This window comes from Pan paniscus, chromosome 23 (genome assembly GCF_029289425.2).
Source record: "Pan paniscus chromosome 23, NHGRI_mPanPan1-v2.0_pri, whole genome shotgun sequence".
In the NCBI taxonomy this organism is placed as follows: domain Eukaryota; kingdom Metazoa; phylum Chordata; class Mammalia; order Primates; family Hominidae; genus Pan; species Pan paniscus.
In genome coordinates, this window is record NC_085927.1 from 28,441,422 (window position 1) to 28,458,258 (window position 16,837).

Genomic DNA, 16,837 nt, shown 5'->3' on the forward strand with positions numbered 1-16,837 from the left:
CAGGTTGAAGAGATTCTCCTGCCTCAGGCCTCCGAGTAGCTGGGATTACAGGCGCACGCTGCCCCACCTGGCTAACTTTTTGTATTTTAGTAGAGATGGGGTTTCACCGTGTTGCCCAGGCTGGTCTTGAACTCCTAAGCTCAGGCAATCTGCCCGCCTCGGCCTCCCAAAGTGTTAGGATTGCAGGCGTGAGCCACTGGGCCCGGCGATGTTCGATGAGCTTTGTAAAGCTAAGTCTTTTTAGGGTTCTAGCCAGCAGGGCAGCCTGCTTCTCACCGCCCACATGAGCCACAGGCCTTGGCTCTGTTAGTTCCTGAGCTACCCGGGAATTCTCTTAGCCTTTTGCAGATTCATTACGAGGTGGTCTGGCTTCAAACCTCCATGGAGTTTTATAGGTAGGGGAGAACGGAAGGGGTCCTGCGGTAGTGTGGTAGGGAGGGAGGCTTCTCCCCTGGGCATTAGGACCTAACGGTCTTCCTCTCTTGGAAGATGAGGTTCGGGCAGGAACCTACCGCCAGCTCTTCCATCCAGAGCAGCTGATCACAGGAAAGGAGGATGCAGCCAACAACTATGCCCGGGGCCACTACACGGTGGGCAAGGAGAGCATTGACCTGGTGCTGGACCGCATACGGAAGCTGGTAAGATCAGGAGGGCAGGGGACGGGTGGGTCAGGCTGGAGTGGACAGGCTTGGCCCCATGCCTCTTTGATCAGGCTGGGGAGAGGCATCTGACCCCTGGCTATAGGATGGAGCTCCTAAGGTTTGGGAATTTCTGCTTAAATTCTGTAAGAAGCATGCACAGGGGTGATGCCCCTTCCTCTGTGTTGGCATCATAGACTGTGTTCCAGGCTGAGGCCCTACTCATACTCATTGATACTCTCTGTTAGTATCTGGGGAAGGTTCCGGGTATAAGGCAGGATGAGGTCTCTGCTGGTCGGAAACACAGGTTAACAAAGCATTTAACTTGGAAGAGGAGAGGAAGAGATTGTTGATACATTTGGGCACTTACAAGTGCCATTACAGATGTTAAGCACATTCCTTCATTTAATCCTTAATAATTATACTTAGGAGGTGTCCTTCCTGTGCTTTACAGATGAAGAAATTGAGGGCCAGGGTGGTTCAATATCTTAGCCTGGGTCACACAGCTAAAAAGTGGCAGAGCTGGGGTTTGAACTCGGTTGGACTACAAAGCTCTTGAGTTGTAGGTTGTGTCACTTTATTTATTTAAGCTTCCATTTGCTTATCTGTATAATGGAAAAGCTTGGACCTGATCACATGTTCTTTCCCTGGGAGGTAAGGGTGCCAAACTTTTGCATATATTCACTTTTTCTGTTTAGAGGAGGGCTTGTCAGGGTCATTGGCCTCAAAGCTGTCTGTGGTCCCCAAAAGTTCAAATCACACCCAGTGGGAAAATCCTGTGATTCTATGAATTCTCTGGTAAGAGCTGACATCCGTGCTTACAACGCATCAGGCCCTTGCTCAGCATGTTATGCTATTTTATTTAATTGTCACAATAACCTTATGAGGATTTTCTATTGTCCCCATTTTCACTAAGAGGGAACAGAAGTGGCCAGGCATGGTGGCACATGCCTGTAATCCCAGCACTTTGGGAGGCCGAGGGGGGTGGATCACGGGGTCAAGAGATTGAGATCATCCTGGCCAACATGTTAAAACCCCATCTTTACTAAAAGTACAAAAAATTAGCTGGGCATGGTAGCATGCGCCTGTAGTCCCAGCTACTCAGGAGGCTGTGGCAGGAGAATTGCTTGAACCCAGAAGGCGGAGGTTGCAGTGAACCAAGATTGCACGACTGCACTCCAGCCTGGCGACAGAGCGAGACTCTGTCTCAAAAAAAAAAAAAGGAACAGAAGTTTGGAGAGGTTCAGTAACTTGCTCAAGTTCTTACAACCAAGAAATGGCAAAGTTGATATTAGAACTCAGGCTTTCTGGCTCCATGTACCTTTCTGAAATTGGTGCCCTGAGTCACCTTCCAAGGTTGGGTTGAAGTGTGTCGGCAGCAGTTCCCACAAAATCAAATGACAAGAGCAGGGAAAGTGGGCAAGGAGTTGGGGCCCTCAAAGGGCAAAGTCACCATCCACTGTGGTTCTGAAACTCTCATTCCCTGTTCAACCAAGTTACTGGGCTGAAACCTTCATGTACCTAGAGGCGTGTGCCCCTGCAGCTTGCCATCCTATTAAAAAAAATAGAGACAGAGTCTTGCTCTGTCATCCAAGCCAGAGTGCAGTGGTGTGATCATAGATTTCTGCAGCCATGAGCTCCTGGGCTCAAGTGATCCTCCCACCTCAGCATCCCAAGTAACTGGGACTACAGGTGTGCATCACCACGCCCAGTTAACTTTGAAAATTTTTTGTAGATGCAAGGTCTCACTATGTTGCCCATGCTGGTTGTGAACTCCTGGCCTCAATGGATCCTCCTGCCTCAGCTTCCCAAACTGCTGGGATCACAGGCATTGAGTCACTGTGCCTGGCCCCATCCCATATTTTAGCCACTCCTCCAAAGATCAATACAACTCCTTTTGTTTCCTTACTTCTTCAAAGCTGTTTTGATTTCATCCACAAAAAAATATGAGGCAGACAGAGTGGGCGGCCTGGCTTTTTTACTGTGGGGTGTTCTCGGAAACTTGTCTTCATGATTTCTTCTCATGTCCCGCTCTCCCCAGACAGATGCTTGCTCTGGCCTGCAGGGCTTCCTGATTTTCCACAGTTTTGGTGGGGGCACTGGCTCCGGCTTCACTTCTCTGCTGATGGAACGCCTCTCCCTGGATTATGGCAAGAAATCCAAGCTGGAGTTTGCCATCTACCCAGCCCCCCAGGTCTCTACTGCAGTGGTGGAGCCCTACAACTCCATCCTGACTACCCACACCACACTGGAACATTCAGATTGTGCTTTCATGGTGGACAACGAAGCCATCTATGACATCTGCCGCAGGAATCTTGACATTGAGCGCCCTACCTATACCAACCTCAACCGCCTCATCAGTCAGATTGTGTCCTCAATCACTGCTTCTCTCCGCTTTGACGGGGCCCTCAATGTGGACCTCACTGAGTTCCAGACCAACCTGGTGCCCTACCCCCGCATCCACTTCCCGCTGGTCACCTACGCGCCCATCATCTCTGCCGAGAAAGCCTATCACGAACAGCTCTCTGTGGCCGAGATCACCAGCTCCTGCTTTGAGCCCAACAGCCAGATGGTGAAGTGCGACCCGAGACATGGCAAGTACATGGCCTGCTGCATGCTCTACCGGGGCGACGTGGTGCCCAAGGATGTGAATGTCGCTATTGCTGCCATCAAGACCAAGAGGACCATCCAGTTTGTAGACTGGTGTCCCACAGGCTTCAAGGTGAGAGCTAATGACTTAGGAAGGGGAGAGAGGACTAGAGAAGCAGAGGGAGATGACCAAGGATATGCAATTCCATGGGCGCTTTAGGCTTTATGTGATGATAAGGGGAGGGGGACTTCAACCAAATGTAACATGAATGGAATTCAGCTTTGGTTGAGACACAAATGCTGTCAAAGTTTTGTCTGTTTAGGCCATTTTAGAAAAGTTTGGTGCTATTTTAAATTGATTAACTGATTAATCACCTTTGGTTTTGTTTACTGAACAACAAGTAATGATTTGGTATTGGCCCAAATCTACTCACCTGAAGTGCAGTGCTTTTGGTGTTCATGATTTGGTTCTATTTGCCTAACTTTAGTTTTTTGTTTTTTTTTTGAGACGGAGTCTCACTCTGTCACCCAGGCTGGAGTGCAGTGGCACCATCTGGGCTCACTGCAAGCTCCGCCTCCCAGGTTCACGCCATTCTCCTGCCTCAGCCTCCCCAGTAGCTGGGACTACAGGCGCCTGCCGCCACGCCCAGCTAATTTTTTGTATGTTTAGTAGAGATGGGGTTTCACCGTGTTAACCAGGATGGTCTCGATCTCCTGACCTCGTGATCCGCCCGCCTTGGCCTCCCAAAGTGCTGGGATTACAGGCGTGAGCCACCGTGCCCGGACTTTTTTTGTGTGTGTGTGTGTGTGTGAAACGGAGTGTCACTCTGTCACCAAGGCTGGAGTGCAGTGGCGCGATCTAGGCTCACTGCAAGCTCCACCTCCTGGGTTCACGCCATTCTCCTGCCTCAGCCTCCCGAGTAACTGGGACTACAGGCGCCTGCTACCACACCTGGCTAATTTTTTGTATTTTTAGTAGAGACGGGGTTTCACCGTGTTAGCCAGGATGGTCTTGATCTCCTAACCTTGTGATCTGCCCGTCTCGGCTGGGATTACAGGCATGAGCCACCGCGCCTGGCCTCCAACCTAAAGTTAGTTTTAATGGATATTTTACACTTCTTTGTACAGCATGATTTTGTGGCCATTTTAATTTTAGAGTTAACCAAATTATTCCAGTTGCCAGAGGAGTATGATGCCTCTCTCTAACAAAAAGCTGTGTTCTCCCAATCTATTTTGAAAACTTAAATATCTATCCTGCACATCTTAATCAATTTGGAGTAAGAAGATACTTTTATAGTTGTTCTATGATTGCTATTTTCCATTGCCATTAACCAGGAGTAAGCAAAAACCAGCAAGCCGTGTGGCTGGTGGTAACCAAGTGCCCGCAGTCTGGAAAATGCCAGGCTCAGAGAGTCAGTGGGGAGATACAAAATAGCGAGGGTAGACCCTGGGGCCCCAGGACCAGGAATGCTGAATGGTAGAAGTCACCCCTCTGAGCTGGACCGGCAGGCAAGCAGCCTGGCTGTGCACATGAACAGCTCAGCCACTCCGCCCACGGTCTTTTGTCAGATTCTGCCATCATAACAGCTACCACATTCACATTAACTACTGCCCTGTAGTCAGGATTTCTTTTTTTATTTTTTATTGTATTTTTCCCTTGAGATGGAGTCTTGCTCTGTTGCCCGGGCTGGAGTGCAGTGGTGCAATCTTGGCTCACTGCAAACTTTGCCTCCCGGGTTCAAGTGATTCTCCTGCCTTAGCCTCCCAGGTAGCTGGGATTACAGGCATGCACCACCACGCCTGGCTAATTTTTGTATTTTTAGTAGAGATGGGGTTTCGCCATGTTGGCCAGGCTGGTCTCGAACTCCTGACCTCAGGTGATCCACCTGCCTCAGCCTCTCAAAGCATTGGGATTACAGGCGTGAGCCACCAAGCCTGGCCCCTAGTCATGCTTTCAATCATTCAGAGGTTTTACTGGTACCTATTGTGTGTCAGGGTTTGTCTCAGTTGCTGGAGGTGAAGAGATGAGCATGCCTCAGTTTTCTTGGCGGGAGTTACAAGTGTGAGGCACCAGCTGCGTGCTGGCCTCATAGCTGCCCTGCGTGGGTCTGAGGCTTTGACCTGGCTGTTCTGCTGAGTGAGGAGTGTAGCATTCCTTTTCACTGCTATCCTTCTAGCTACATATATAATTTTCCCCCAAGACTATGCCTATTTTTTATGTGACAGTTCTAATCATCCTGGCAAAACCAGTCAAGGTCTTCCAAAAAATGAAATTCTTTTTTCTTTTTCAAATGGAAACAAACAACCAGCTAGTAGGAGAACGAATGGGAAAAAAAGAGAATGAATGAGAGACATGGTGGGTGATGGGGAAATTAACAAAGCGGAAATGTCCCCTCATTCTCTCTCCTTAAAGCAGAAGCTCTGGAGTTATGTCCTGAAGGATCATTATGGTAGCATTAGCATAAGCTAAGAAAAGTATGTTCCCTGGAGTGGATGCTGCTAAACTTCATCTTCTTGCATTCTCTCCAACAGTACTTGTCCCCACTTGACTCAGGTCAAGAGATGTTAGCACTTAGAGGAGAGCAGGTTGGCCCAGGCACAAGGTTTATGGCAGTCGGCTCAGTTCTAGCAATGTATGTGATGTGGCCAAATTCATATACATTGCCTTTCCCTTCTCCACTTTGCCCCTCTCCCAGTATCACCTCCACCTCCAAGATGCCACCTGTGCCTAAGAGGAATGACGGCTGCTGTGGGCCCAGTGGCTGCCTGGCTACCCATGTTGCCACACAGCTGGCTGCCATTCCCACACCAGCCCCTCAGGAGGATGTGCATTTTAAAGCTATGGATTTAAGAGACTGGCAATTAAAATATGGTGGTCTCAGTTGAGAGGTGGCTGAGGACATCACTATAGTTCTCATAAGTAATGTCACGGTTTGCCACATTAGACTTGTCCCAGTTTCCCATGGTTCCTGGGGTTGGCTTTGGTTTGGGACGTGTGTTGGGAAGAAGAGAGATTTCCAGGATAGCAGCACCACTGTAAGACGGGTCTGGGCTGAGCCTGGGAGACCTGCCATGCTGCCAGAACTTGGCAAGACCTTCAACAACCTTCCTGGATTGGAGTCCCTGCTTTTCTTCTAAGAAGCCCCAATTCCCAAAAACCTAGAGCCTGGTTAACGCCAACACCACCCCGGGGCCTTTCGGCTCTCTTTATTTATTGCTCTGGAATATCCCTGCGACCTCTTCCAACAGTTTTCACTCTTGGCAGGGAAACTTCCTTAAATGTGCTTGCAACACAACTAAGAGGAACTTCAGATGACCACTTGGGAGAGAGTACACTTTTGAACAGCTTTGAATCTAGAATGCATTTCCCTGTTACACATACACATGTACCAGACACCTCCCACCCGCTCCTAATGTCGCTCGTGACTCTCATTTGCCTACTTGCTGAGCCCCCTATACCAGCCCTGTCCTCCTTCTCTAGCCTTTGATTGCCCAGCCCTTCCCCATCTACTTTTTTTTTGTTTTGCTTTTAAGAGACAGGGTCTTGCTGTGTCCCTGCCACTGGAGTGCAGTGGAACCATTGTAGCTCACTGCAGCCTTGACCTCATGGGCTCAAGTGATCCTTCCACCTCAGCCTCCCTGAGTAGCTGGGACTAGTAGGCATAGCCACCGTGCCTGGCTAATTTTTTTTTTTTTTTTTTTTGGTAGAGATGGGTTTTTGCTCTGTTGCCCTGCCTGCTTCCACTTTCTCTTCAGCTTCTCCCTTGCCACCTGCTGGCTTCCCCAGTCCCATCCCACCTGTTGCATCCCATAGCCCCACTCCCACGCCCCTGACCATGACTTGAAGCCATGCCAAGTGACCAAGATGTCCCATCCTGAGTTATCCTCTGGCTGACTTGTATCTTCTTCTGTGGCTCCTCCTCTTTCTGTGTCCCTCAGGTGGGCATCAACTACCAGCCCCCAACCGTGGTCCCCGGGGGAGACCTGGCCAAGGTGCAGCGGGCCGTCTGCATGCTCAGCAACACCACGGCCATCGCGGAGGCCTGGGCCCGCCTCGACCACAAGTTCGACCTCATGTACGCCAAGCGGGCCTTTGTGCATTGGTATGTGGGAGAGGGAATGGAAGAAGGAGAATTTTCTGAGGCCAGGGAAGACTTAGCTGCCCTGGAGAAGGATTATGAAGAAGTGGGGACTGATTCGTTTGAAGAAGAAAATGAAGGGGAGGAATTTTAAATATATACCTTCCCCTTGGCTGTGTCTCTTTATTTATGCTGTGCCATTCAAAGCACATGTTCAAGAGAACAGAACACTCTCCCCGCCCCAGCCTGATTCCTGCCTTACCCAGGAGGAGGGTGCCTGGCCCCAGTACCCAGGGTGGCACGACTGGGCTAAGTGGACACTGAGCTCCATCAGGCCCTCCCTGGGTAGGAGCAGCTTTGTGTCACTAAAGAAAGTGAGGGCCACTGTCTCCGGCGGGTGAGGCTGCAGCCCAGTTCAAATGCAAGGAGGCCTAATCAGGAGTTTCAATTCCAGATCGGGCTGGGTCCAGCCCCAAAACATGGCCTGCTGGCTGGGGAGTGGGAACACTCAGAGAAAGGGGAGATCTGGGCCTGGGAAGATTCCGGGGCAGGGGTGAGCGGACGTTCACATGAGTGGGTCTATAGCCCGCTCCGGGCATCATCTAGACTTAGCATGCATTCACTCCCCCATCACATATTCCAATACACACCCTGTCCTAGGCACTGAGAGCTGGAGAGTTGGTGATAAAGCGAGACGAACACATTTCCTGCCCTCATACACACATAAATAAAGTGAATGAGATCATGTCAGCTGGTGTCAAGTGAGAGAAAGTAAAAAGCAGTGGTGAGAGAGTGTCTGGGCGTGCTCCTGTGGACTGCGTGGTCAAGACAGCCTCATGGAGGCCTGGGCCGTGCAAAAGGATGCTAGGTGCAGGGAGAAGCAAGCGCAAAAGCTAGGAACAAGCTTGGAGCGTCTGCAGAGCAGAAAGGAGATTGTTTCCTGGAGGATGGTGAGAGGGGAAGAGTCAGAGAGACAAGACCCAGGAGCCAGGCAGGGCCAGAGAGCGTCCAGCCTTACAGGCCATGGAGAGGAGTTTAGAATTTTTTTCTAAGTGAAACAGAAGGATTTGGAAGGTTTCAAGCAGGATATGTATACCTTATTTCTATATTCATACTGAACTTATCTCCAATCCTCCCAACAGTCTCAAAATGGATATTCTGCTCATTGTGTAGACGAACAGACTGGGATGTTTTAGGTGTTGGAGACAGTAGGAGGTAGAGCTGAGATGCAGGGCCTGCCTTTCCTCCTGTCCTGTCCACCCTAACTACAATGTTTCCGTGTTTGTGTGTTTGTTTGTTTGTTTGTTTGCGATGGAGTCTTGCGCTGTCACCCAGGCTGGAGTGCAGTGGCGTGATCTCCGCTCACTGCAAGCTCCGCCTCCCGGGTTCACGCCATTCTCCTGCCTCAGCCTCCCGAGTAGCTGGGACTACAGGCACCCGCCACCACGCCCGGCTAATTTTTGTATTTTTAGTAGAGACGGGGTTTCACCGTGTTAGCCAGGATGGTCTCGATCTCTTGACCTCGTGATTGGCCTGCCTTGGCCTCCCAAAGTGCTGGGATTACAGGCGTGAGCCACTGTGCCTGGCCTACCCTACGCCATTTCTAACCCTGTGTGTTCGTGCCAGGTTCCAGCTGCTGCCTGATAAAATGCTGGATGGAGAGAGGCACAATCTGTATCATTTGCAAAGGAGGGAGAGGTTACCTGCTCCTCTTCCCTGAAGTGGGCAACTCTGGCAGAATCTAAGGAGTAATCAAAAGGCCATGAACCAGCTAGGAAGATACCTGGGGCTGGGCCCATGGTAGGTCCCTGGGCATTAAGCGCACACTTCTTTACGTGTGGATGTTTCTGTCCTGTATTCCTTGGAAGCTCTAAGAGAAACAGAGTAAAATGTCCCACGGAAAGGAATATTAGACATGAGGTGATGCCAGTTACTTCTAGAGGCCCAGATCTGTTGTCCACTGTGACCGCTCTTGCCAGAGGTCGTGCCTGCACCAGGTTCCATGGGAACTGGCCTGGACACACTTAGCCGTGGTAGAGAATCAGGGTCAGGAGCTGTCAGTCCCCCTTCAGGAGGATGCATCCTTCTCTCTCCATAAAGATGAGACCTACTCAGATAACCTTGAAAGGACTTCCTGCGTATGTGAGTATGCCCTGTTAGGGGGAGTATAGCACACCTGCTAGGCAGGGCTTAGGGAGTGGGCAAAGCATGTGTGATATGTTCCTTTCCTCTAGATTAACACAAATTAGGTTAAAAATTAGGTTGAATGGCAAAGTCACAAAAGTGCTAAGAGGCATGAATACAGGGAGATGGGTCAGCAGGGAAGTTTGGGATGACACACAAGGGCCTTGGATGTATCCCTGCTCCTACCAGCTGCTTCTCCTCTCCCACTTCTCCTCCTTTGCTTGAGTCCCTGTCTAACCATGGGGACTGCCAGCCCTGTCAGCTTCAGTGGTTCTGCTGATGAAGCAGGAGACTGAGTTTTAGAACTGGGGACAAGGGATCCTAGAAAGAGGGTGAGAATGAAAGTGGGTGGCTCTCTACGATTCCCCAAAATAAGTAGTTTTGTAAGTCTTTCCCCAGCATGGGATTGCCTAGAGACTTAAAATTGTAAAGCAAATTTGGTGAACACTAGGGAAAAGATGGGAATCAGAAAAGAGAATTGCACAATGGCCTTTGGCAGGGAGCTTGGTTTCCCTACTGGGCTGAACAACTAGATAACCCGGTCCTGGAATCCCAGTGCAGCTCTCTTGGGACACTCTAAGTCATATTTACTTACCATGAAAAATTAATTTCATTGTTAAATATTTTACCCCAGGCATAGAAGAATCCATAGTTAACATAATGTCTAGTGAATCCTCTTTCACACTCCACCCCGATTTCTCAAATGCGTTTCTTGGCTCTCTCTCGTTTGAGAGCGTGGGTATCCACATGCACCCCCTGCTCCAGTTCCAAATTCTCAGCAAGAGCGACACACCTCCAGTCTTCTGACAGAAATCAACTTAGGTTCCAGAAATGAAGCTACTGAGGAAGAAGACAGTATGTTTATTTTCTGTGAACTTGCAGACTCTATCAGCAATTTTATCTGGCTCCAGTACTCCGAGTTTTTAAGGATCACCGGGCCGGGGCTGGGCATGGTGGCTCGCACCTGTAACTCCAGCACTTTGGGAGGCCAAGGCAAATGGATCGCTTTAGCTCAGGAGTTTGGGATCAGCCTGGGTAACATGGTGAAATCTTGTCTCTATTTAAAGAAAAATAAAGTAAAAGCAGACCCCAGGGGCACTGCCTTTTCTATTAGGATGCAAATATGCTAAAGGGATTGAAAACTTCCCTTTTGGTGAGTCCAAACTAGCCACAATTTTTTTTTTTTTTTTTTTTTTTTTGAGATGGAGTGTCGCTCTGTCCCCCAGGCTGGAGTGCAGTGGCGTGATCTCGGCTCATTGCAACCTCTGCCTCCCAGGTTCAAGTGAGTCTCCTGCCTCAGCCTCCCCAGTAGCTGTGATTACAGGCGCGCACCACCACAACCGGCTAATTTTTGTATTTTTAGTAGAGACAGGGTTTCACCATGTTGGCCAGGCTGGTCTCGAACCTGGTCAGACTTCAGGTGATCTGCCCACCTTGGCCTCCCAAAGAGTTGGGATTACAGGCGTGAGCCACTGTGCCCAGCCCACAATTTTTTAAAAGTACCGTAATTAACTTTTTAAAAGGTTTTGTGGCAAATTTATGTTGTCCACTTTAGGGATGAGGAGAGTGAGAGGGTGAGTGGGGCAAAAGGAGAGGATATTGATACTGAGAGAAATGAAATTTCATAGTGTGTAGGGCAGCCTTCTTCCCTCATGCATTGGAATCCTCAAGAGTAAAGGTGAGTCCTCACATAGCCATATCTTTTTTCATGAATATGCAGTATGGAACCTCTCATGACCTTCTATACACTGCATTTGGAGCTTAGAAACTAAAGCCTCAGGTGTGAGACTGCTTGTTAAGCTCATGGTCAATGAGTCAGAAGACGGCGTTACCAAGCATGCTCCATGGTCTTGCAGTGGGGGGGAAATAAAAATACAGAAAATGATTTTCCTTATAAATTGCAACACAAAAATCACTGGTAAAATGTTAATAAACAGAATCCGTACCATACTGAAAAAATATAGCACAAGCCTGGGTGACATAATGAGATCCTGTCTCTAAAAATACCAAAACCAATCAACTTAGCTGGGTGTGGTGGCACGCACCTGTGGTCCCAGCTGCTTGGGAAGCTGAGGCAGGTGGATTGCTTGAGCCCAGGAGTTTGAGGCCAGCCAGGGCAACATAGTGAGACCACAACTCTAAAAGAAAATACTACGGCACAACTAAGAAGGGTTTATTCTAGGAATTCAACCATGGTTCAATATTAGAAACTTCATCTGTTTCTCCAGATGTCTTAGCATCTTGGAGAAACACTAGAGACACCGAATAAGGTCAAGAATAAGGCGAGGATGAAGGATGCATAGTACTGCTGTTACTGTTTCAATTGCACTGGAAATATAAGCTAATGCAATTAGAGAAGGAAAAATAATTAAAAGAATAATAATTAGAAAGGGAGATGAAAAATTATCTCTATATGTAGATGATATGATGGAACATGGAAAATCCTGCAGAATTAATGGTAAGACTAATTTAAACAAAATGTAGCTTTCAGGCTGGGCGCACCAGCTCATGCCTGTAATCCCAGCACTTTCGGAGGCTGAGGCAGGCGGATCACTTGAGGTCAGGAGTTCGACACCAGCCTGGCCAACATGGTGAAACCCCGTCTCTATCAAAAAGATAAAAAATTAGCTGGGCGTGGTGGCATATACCTGTAATCCCAGCTACTCGGGAGGCTGAGGCAGCAGAATGACTTGAACCCGGGAGGCAGAGGTTGCAGTGAGCTGAGATCGCGCCACTGCACTCCAGCCTGGGCGACAGAGCAAGATTCCATATCAAAAAAAAAAAAAAAGGTAGCCTTCATCTTATAAACATATAACCAGTCCAGATAGGATATAGTGGAAGAGAAAAAGAGAAAAACTCTATTAACAATAACAATGAAATAGTTAGATACTTAACAATAACAATTTAGGAAATGTTAGAAGCCTTTATGAGAAAAATTTTAAACTCAAAGACAAAGTAGATGAGCAAATTTAATGACATTCCTTATATCTCTCAACAAAATAAACATGTTATTTTCCCTTAATTTATAAATGTAATGCAACCTAATATAAATGCCCACAACCTTTTCTTAAAACCTTTCATTGCAAAATAATGATAATAGGAAGTTGCAAAAATAGTAGAGAGAGGTTGAGAGTACCCTTAACCCAGTTTTCTCTAATGGCTACATTTTTACAGAATATCAAAACCAGGAAAGTAACGTTGACGTAAAGTGTGTGTGTACCTCTATGAAGTTTTATGAAGTACAGAGACGTTGAGAGTACCCTTAACCCAGTTTTAATGTTTGTATGGAGTATCTTTTTTTCAGTTTTATTACCAACCTTTTTATATCATTATATTCAAAATTTCTTAGGAAATACTTTTGAAAGTATTTCTTCGGAATTTTTTTTTTTTTTTTTTTTTTTTTTTTTTTGTCAAGGTCTCACTCTCTCGCCCAGCCTGGAGTGCAGTGGCACAATCAGATCACTGAAGCCTTGAGCTCCTGGCCTCAAGCAATCCTCCTGCCTCATTTTCCTAAGTAGCTGGGGCTACAGGTGTCTGCCACCACACTTGGCTAAATTTAAAAAAAAAATTGGCCAGGTGCGGTGGCTCAAGCCTGTAATCCCAGCACTTTGGGAGGCCGAGGTGGGCAGATCACGAGGTCAGGAGATCGAAACCATCCTGGCTAACACAGTGAAACCCCATCTCTACTAAAAATACAAAAAATTAGCCGAGCATGGTGGCAGGCGCCTGTAGTCCCAGCTACTAGGGAGGCTGAGGCAGGAGAATGGCGTGAACCCAGGAGGCGGAGCTTGCAGTGAGCCGGGATGGTGCCACTGCACTCCAGCCTGGGCGACACAGCGAGAAAAAAAAAAAAAAATGTGTAGGGACCAAGTCTTGCTGAGGGAGGAGACCACCCCTCATATTGTCTTATGCCCAATTTCTGCCTCCAAAGAAAGAAAAAGTAAAAACTAAAAGGCAGAAATGAAATCCACAAGCAGACAGCCCAGCATCACACCCTGGGCCTGGTAGTTAAAGATCGACCCCTGAGCTAATTGGTTATATTATCTATAGATTACAGACATTGTATAGAAAAGCAGTGTGGAAATCCCTATCCTGTTTTGTTCCCATCTAATTACCGGTGCATGCAGCCCCCAGTCACGTACCCCCTGCTTGCTCAATCGATCAAGACCCTCTCACGCGCACCCCCTTAGAGTTGTGAGCGCTTAAAAGGTACAGGAATTGCTCACTCGGAGAGCTCTGCTCTTGAGACAGGAGTCTTGCCAATGCCCCCCGCCGAATAAACCCCTTCCTTATTTAACTCGGTGTCTGAGTTTTGTCTGCGGCTCGTCCTGCTACATTGCTATGGTTGCCCAGGTTGGTCTCCAACTCCTGGGCTCCCTCCTACCTCAGCGTCCACTGTGAGCCACTATGCTTGCTGTTGGTTCTATTTAAAAAAAAAAACAAAAACAAAAACAAACAAACAAAAAACACCTACTCTGCCAATCTGTCTTTTTATTATTTTATTTCTATTTGATTTCAAAATTTTTATGGACGTGGCAAATTTGTTTGCCTCAATATCATTAAATTGTAAAAACTAGATTTACAAAAAGATATATATATTTAAAAAACCAGTGTAGTGGCTATTTTAGACTGTGGAATTATAAGTAATTTCCCCCTTTACATGTTTTATATTTTTCAGTTTTTCTACAGCGAATATATGCTGCTTTATATTAAGGAAATGTTTATGTTAAGAATACTCAGTAGGCTACAGTTTCAAGATGAATTTTGTGGCCTGAAAGCTGGGGCTGTTGCTAATATTGTAAGGCCTTTGGCTTCCATTTGCCGTGAGATGTGGTACCAGTGGAAGGTTGTGAGCAGAGAAGTGACATTATCTGGCCTATGTTTATAAATACCTGCTGATTTACTTATTTAGAGATGGAGTCTCACTCTGTCACCCAGGCTGGAGTGCAGTGGAGCAATCTTAGCTCACTGCAACCTTCACCTCCTGGGTTCAAGTGATTCTCCTTCCTCAGCCTCCTGAGTAGCTGGGATTACAGCCACCTGCCACGATGCCCAGCTAATTTTTGTATTTTTAGTAGAGATGGGGTTTCACCATGTTGGCCCACCTGGTCTTGAACTCTGGACCTCAAGTGATCTACACACCTCAGCCTCCCAAAGTGCTGGGATTACAGGCGTGAGCCACTGAGCCCGGCCGTATGCAGTTTTGTTATATGCATAGATTACATAGTGGTCAAGTCAGGGCTTTTAGGGTATCCATTACCCAAATAATGCGCATTGTACCTAATTAGGAATTACCTATCATATGACCCCCTCATACTCCTTCACCCTTCCAAGTCTTCATTGTCTGTCACCCCAATCTCTGTCTTCATGTGTACACATTTTTTAGCACCCACTTATGAGTGAAAACAGGTGATATTTGACTTTGTGTGCCTGGCTTGTTTCACTCACTAATCTATCTTTTTATTAGTGTATTTAGACTGTTTATATTTAATGTAATTACCTGTATATTAAGTCTTAGGTCTTCCATAGAATTTTTTTGTTATCTTTGTTTCCTCTGTTCTTGGTTTCTCTGTTTTCGTTTTCGTACTTTCCTTTGGGTTACTAGCACCTTTTTAGAATTCCATTTTGATATGTCTATAGTGATTTAGTGTGTATCTCTTTGTGTAAATTATTTAATAGCTGCTCTACATATTACATTATATTGATATCTCAGTCTACTAGTGTTGACATTTTACCAGTTTGACTGAAGCATAGAAACCTTAGAATTCTTTTAAGTCGTTTTACCCTCTCTCACTTACAATTATCTTAATAATTCTTCTACATACTTCAATAACCGTGTTAGACAATGTCAAAATTTTTGGTTATTATCGATACCATCCTAGCTAACACGGTGAAACCCCATCTCTACTAAAAATACAAAAAATTAGCCGGGTGTGGTAGTTCCAGCTACTCGGGAGGCTGAGGCAGGAGAATGGTGTGAACCAGGAGGCAGAGGTTGCAGTGAGCCGAGATGTGCCACTGCACTCCAGCCTGGGTGACAGAGCGAGACTCCATCTCAAAAACAAAACAAAACAAAAATAGGGCAAACGATCTGAAAAAGATTTTCATTTTCTCAAAAGAAGACATACTAATGGCCATCAGGTATATAAGTAAATGCTCAACATCACTAAGCATCAGAGAAATGCAACTGAAACCACAATAATAGGTATCATCTCACCTCAGTTAAAATGGCTATTATCAAAAAGACAGAAAATAACAAATTTTGGGGAGGATGTGGAGAAAAGGAAACCCTCGTACACTGTTGGTGGAAATGAAAATTCGTACAACCATTGTGAAAAACAGTATGGAGGTTTCTCAAAAAATTGAAACTAGAACTACCATATGATCTAGCAATCCCACTGCTGGGTATACACCCAAAAGAAAGCAAATCAGTATATTGAAGAGATATCTGCACTCCCATGTTTACTGCAGGACTAGTCACAATAGCCAAGATATGGAATCAATCCAAATGTCCATCAACAGATGAATGGATAAAAAACGTGCTAGATAAGGCCGGGCGCGGTGGTTCACGCCTGTAATCCCACCACTTTGGGAGGCCGAGGCAGGCGAATCATGAGGTCAGGAGATCGAGACCATCCTGGCTAACATGGTGAAACCCTGTCTCTACTAAAAATACAAAAAATTAGCCGGGCGTGGTGGCGGGTGCCTGTAGTCCCAGCTACTCGGGAGGCTGAGGCAGGAGAATGGCGTGAACCCGGGAGGCGGAGCTTGCAGTGAGCCAAGATCATGCTACTGCACTCCAGCCTGGGTGACAGAGCGAGACTTTGTCTCAAAAAAAAAAAATGTGCTAGATATACACAGTGGAATACTATTTAGTCATAAAAAGAATGAAATCCTGTCGGTTGTAGCAACATGGATGAAACCAGAGGATATTACGTTAAGTGAAATAAGCTAGGCACAGAAAGATACATATCCCACCTTCTCACTCCTATGTGGGAGCTAAAAACCTTGATTTCAGGGAGGTGGAGAGTAGAATGATGACTACCAGAGGCTGGCAAGCAATAGGAGGGAGGGAAGGATGAAAAGAGGTTGGTTATGGGTACAAAGATAGTTAGATAGAGGGAATGATAGTACTGTACAGTGATAATAGTTAACAATAATTTATTGTATATTTCAAAATAGCTAGAAGAGAAGATTTGGAATGTTCCCAGTACAAAGAAATAATAAACGTTTGAGGTGATGAATACCTTCATCACCCTGATTTGATCATTGCACATTGTATGCGTGTATCAAAGTATCACATGTAACACATAAATATGTACAATTACTATGTATCTATAAAAATAA

At 46.6% G+C, this 16,837-nt stretch overlaps 1 protein-coding gene across 3 annotated transcripts in view; it reads left to right on the forward strand.

Moving 5' to 3' along the window:
* The window catches only part of TUBA8 (tubulin alpha 8), a 33,762-nt gene that overhangs the window by 14,008 nt on the left and 2,917 nt on the right, over positions 1–16,837 (forward strand). For 2 of the 3 annotated variants that reach the window (XM_055105516.2, XM_034948394.3), the window contains exons 3-5: positions 490–638; positions 2,680–3,360; positions 7,167–7,330. In XM_055105516.2, the coding sequence (XP_054961491.1) occupies positions 490–638; positions 2,680–3,360; positions 7,167–7,330 (994 nt within the window). Of the gene's footprint in view, positions 1–489; positions 639–2,679; positions 3,361–7,166; positions 7,479–16,837 lie in introns of those variants that run through there. The other variant, XM_003828283.5, reaches the window with a different exon arrangement.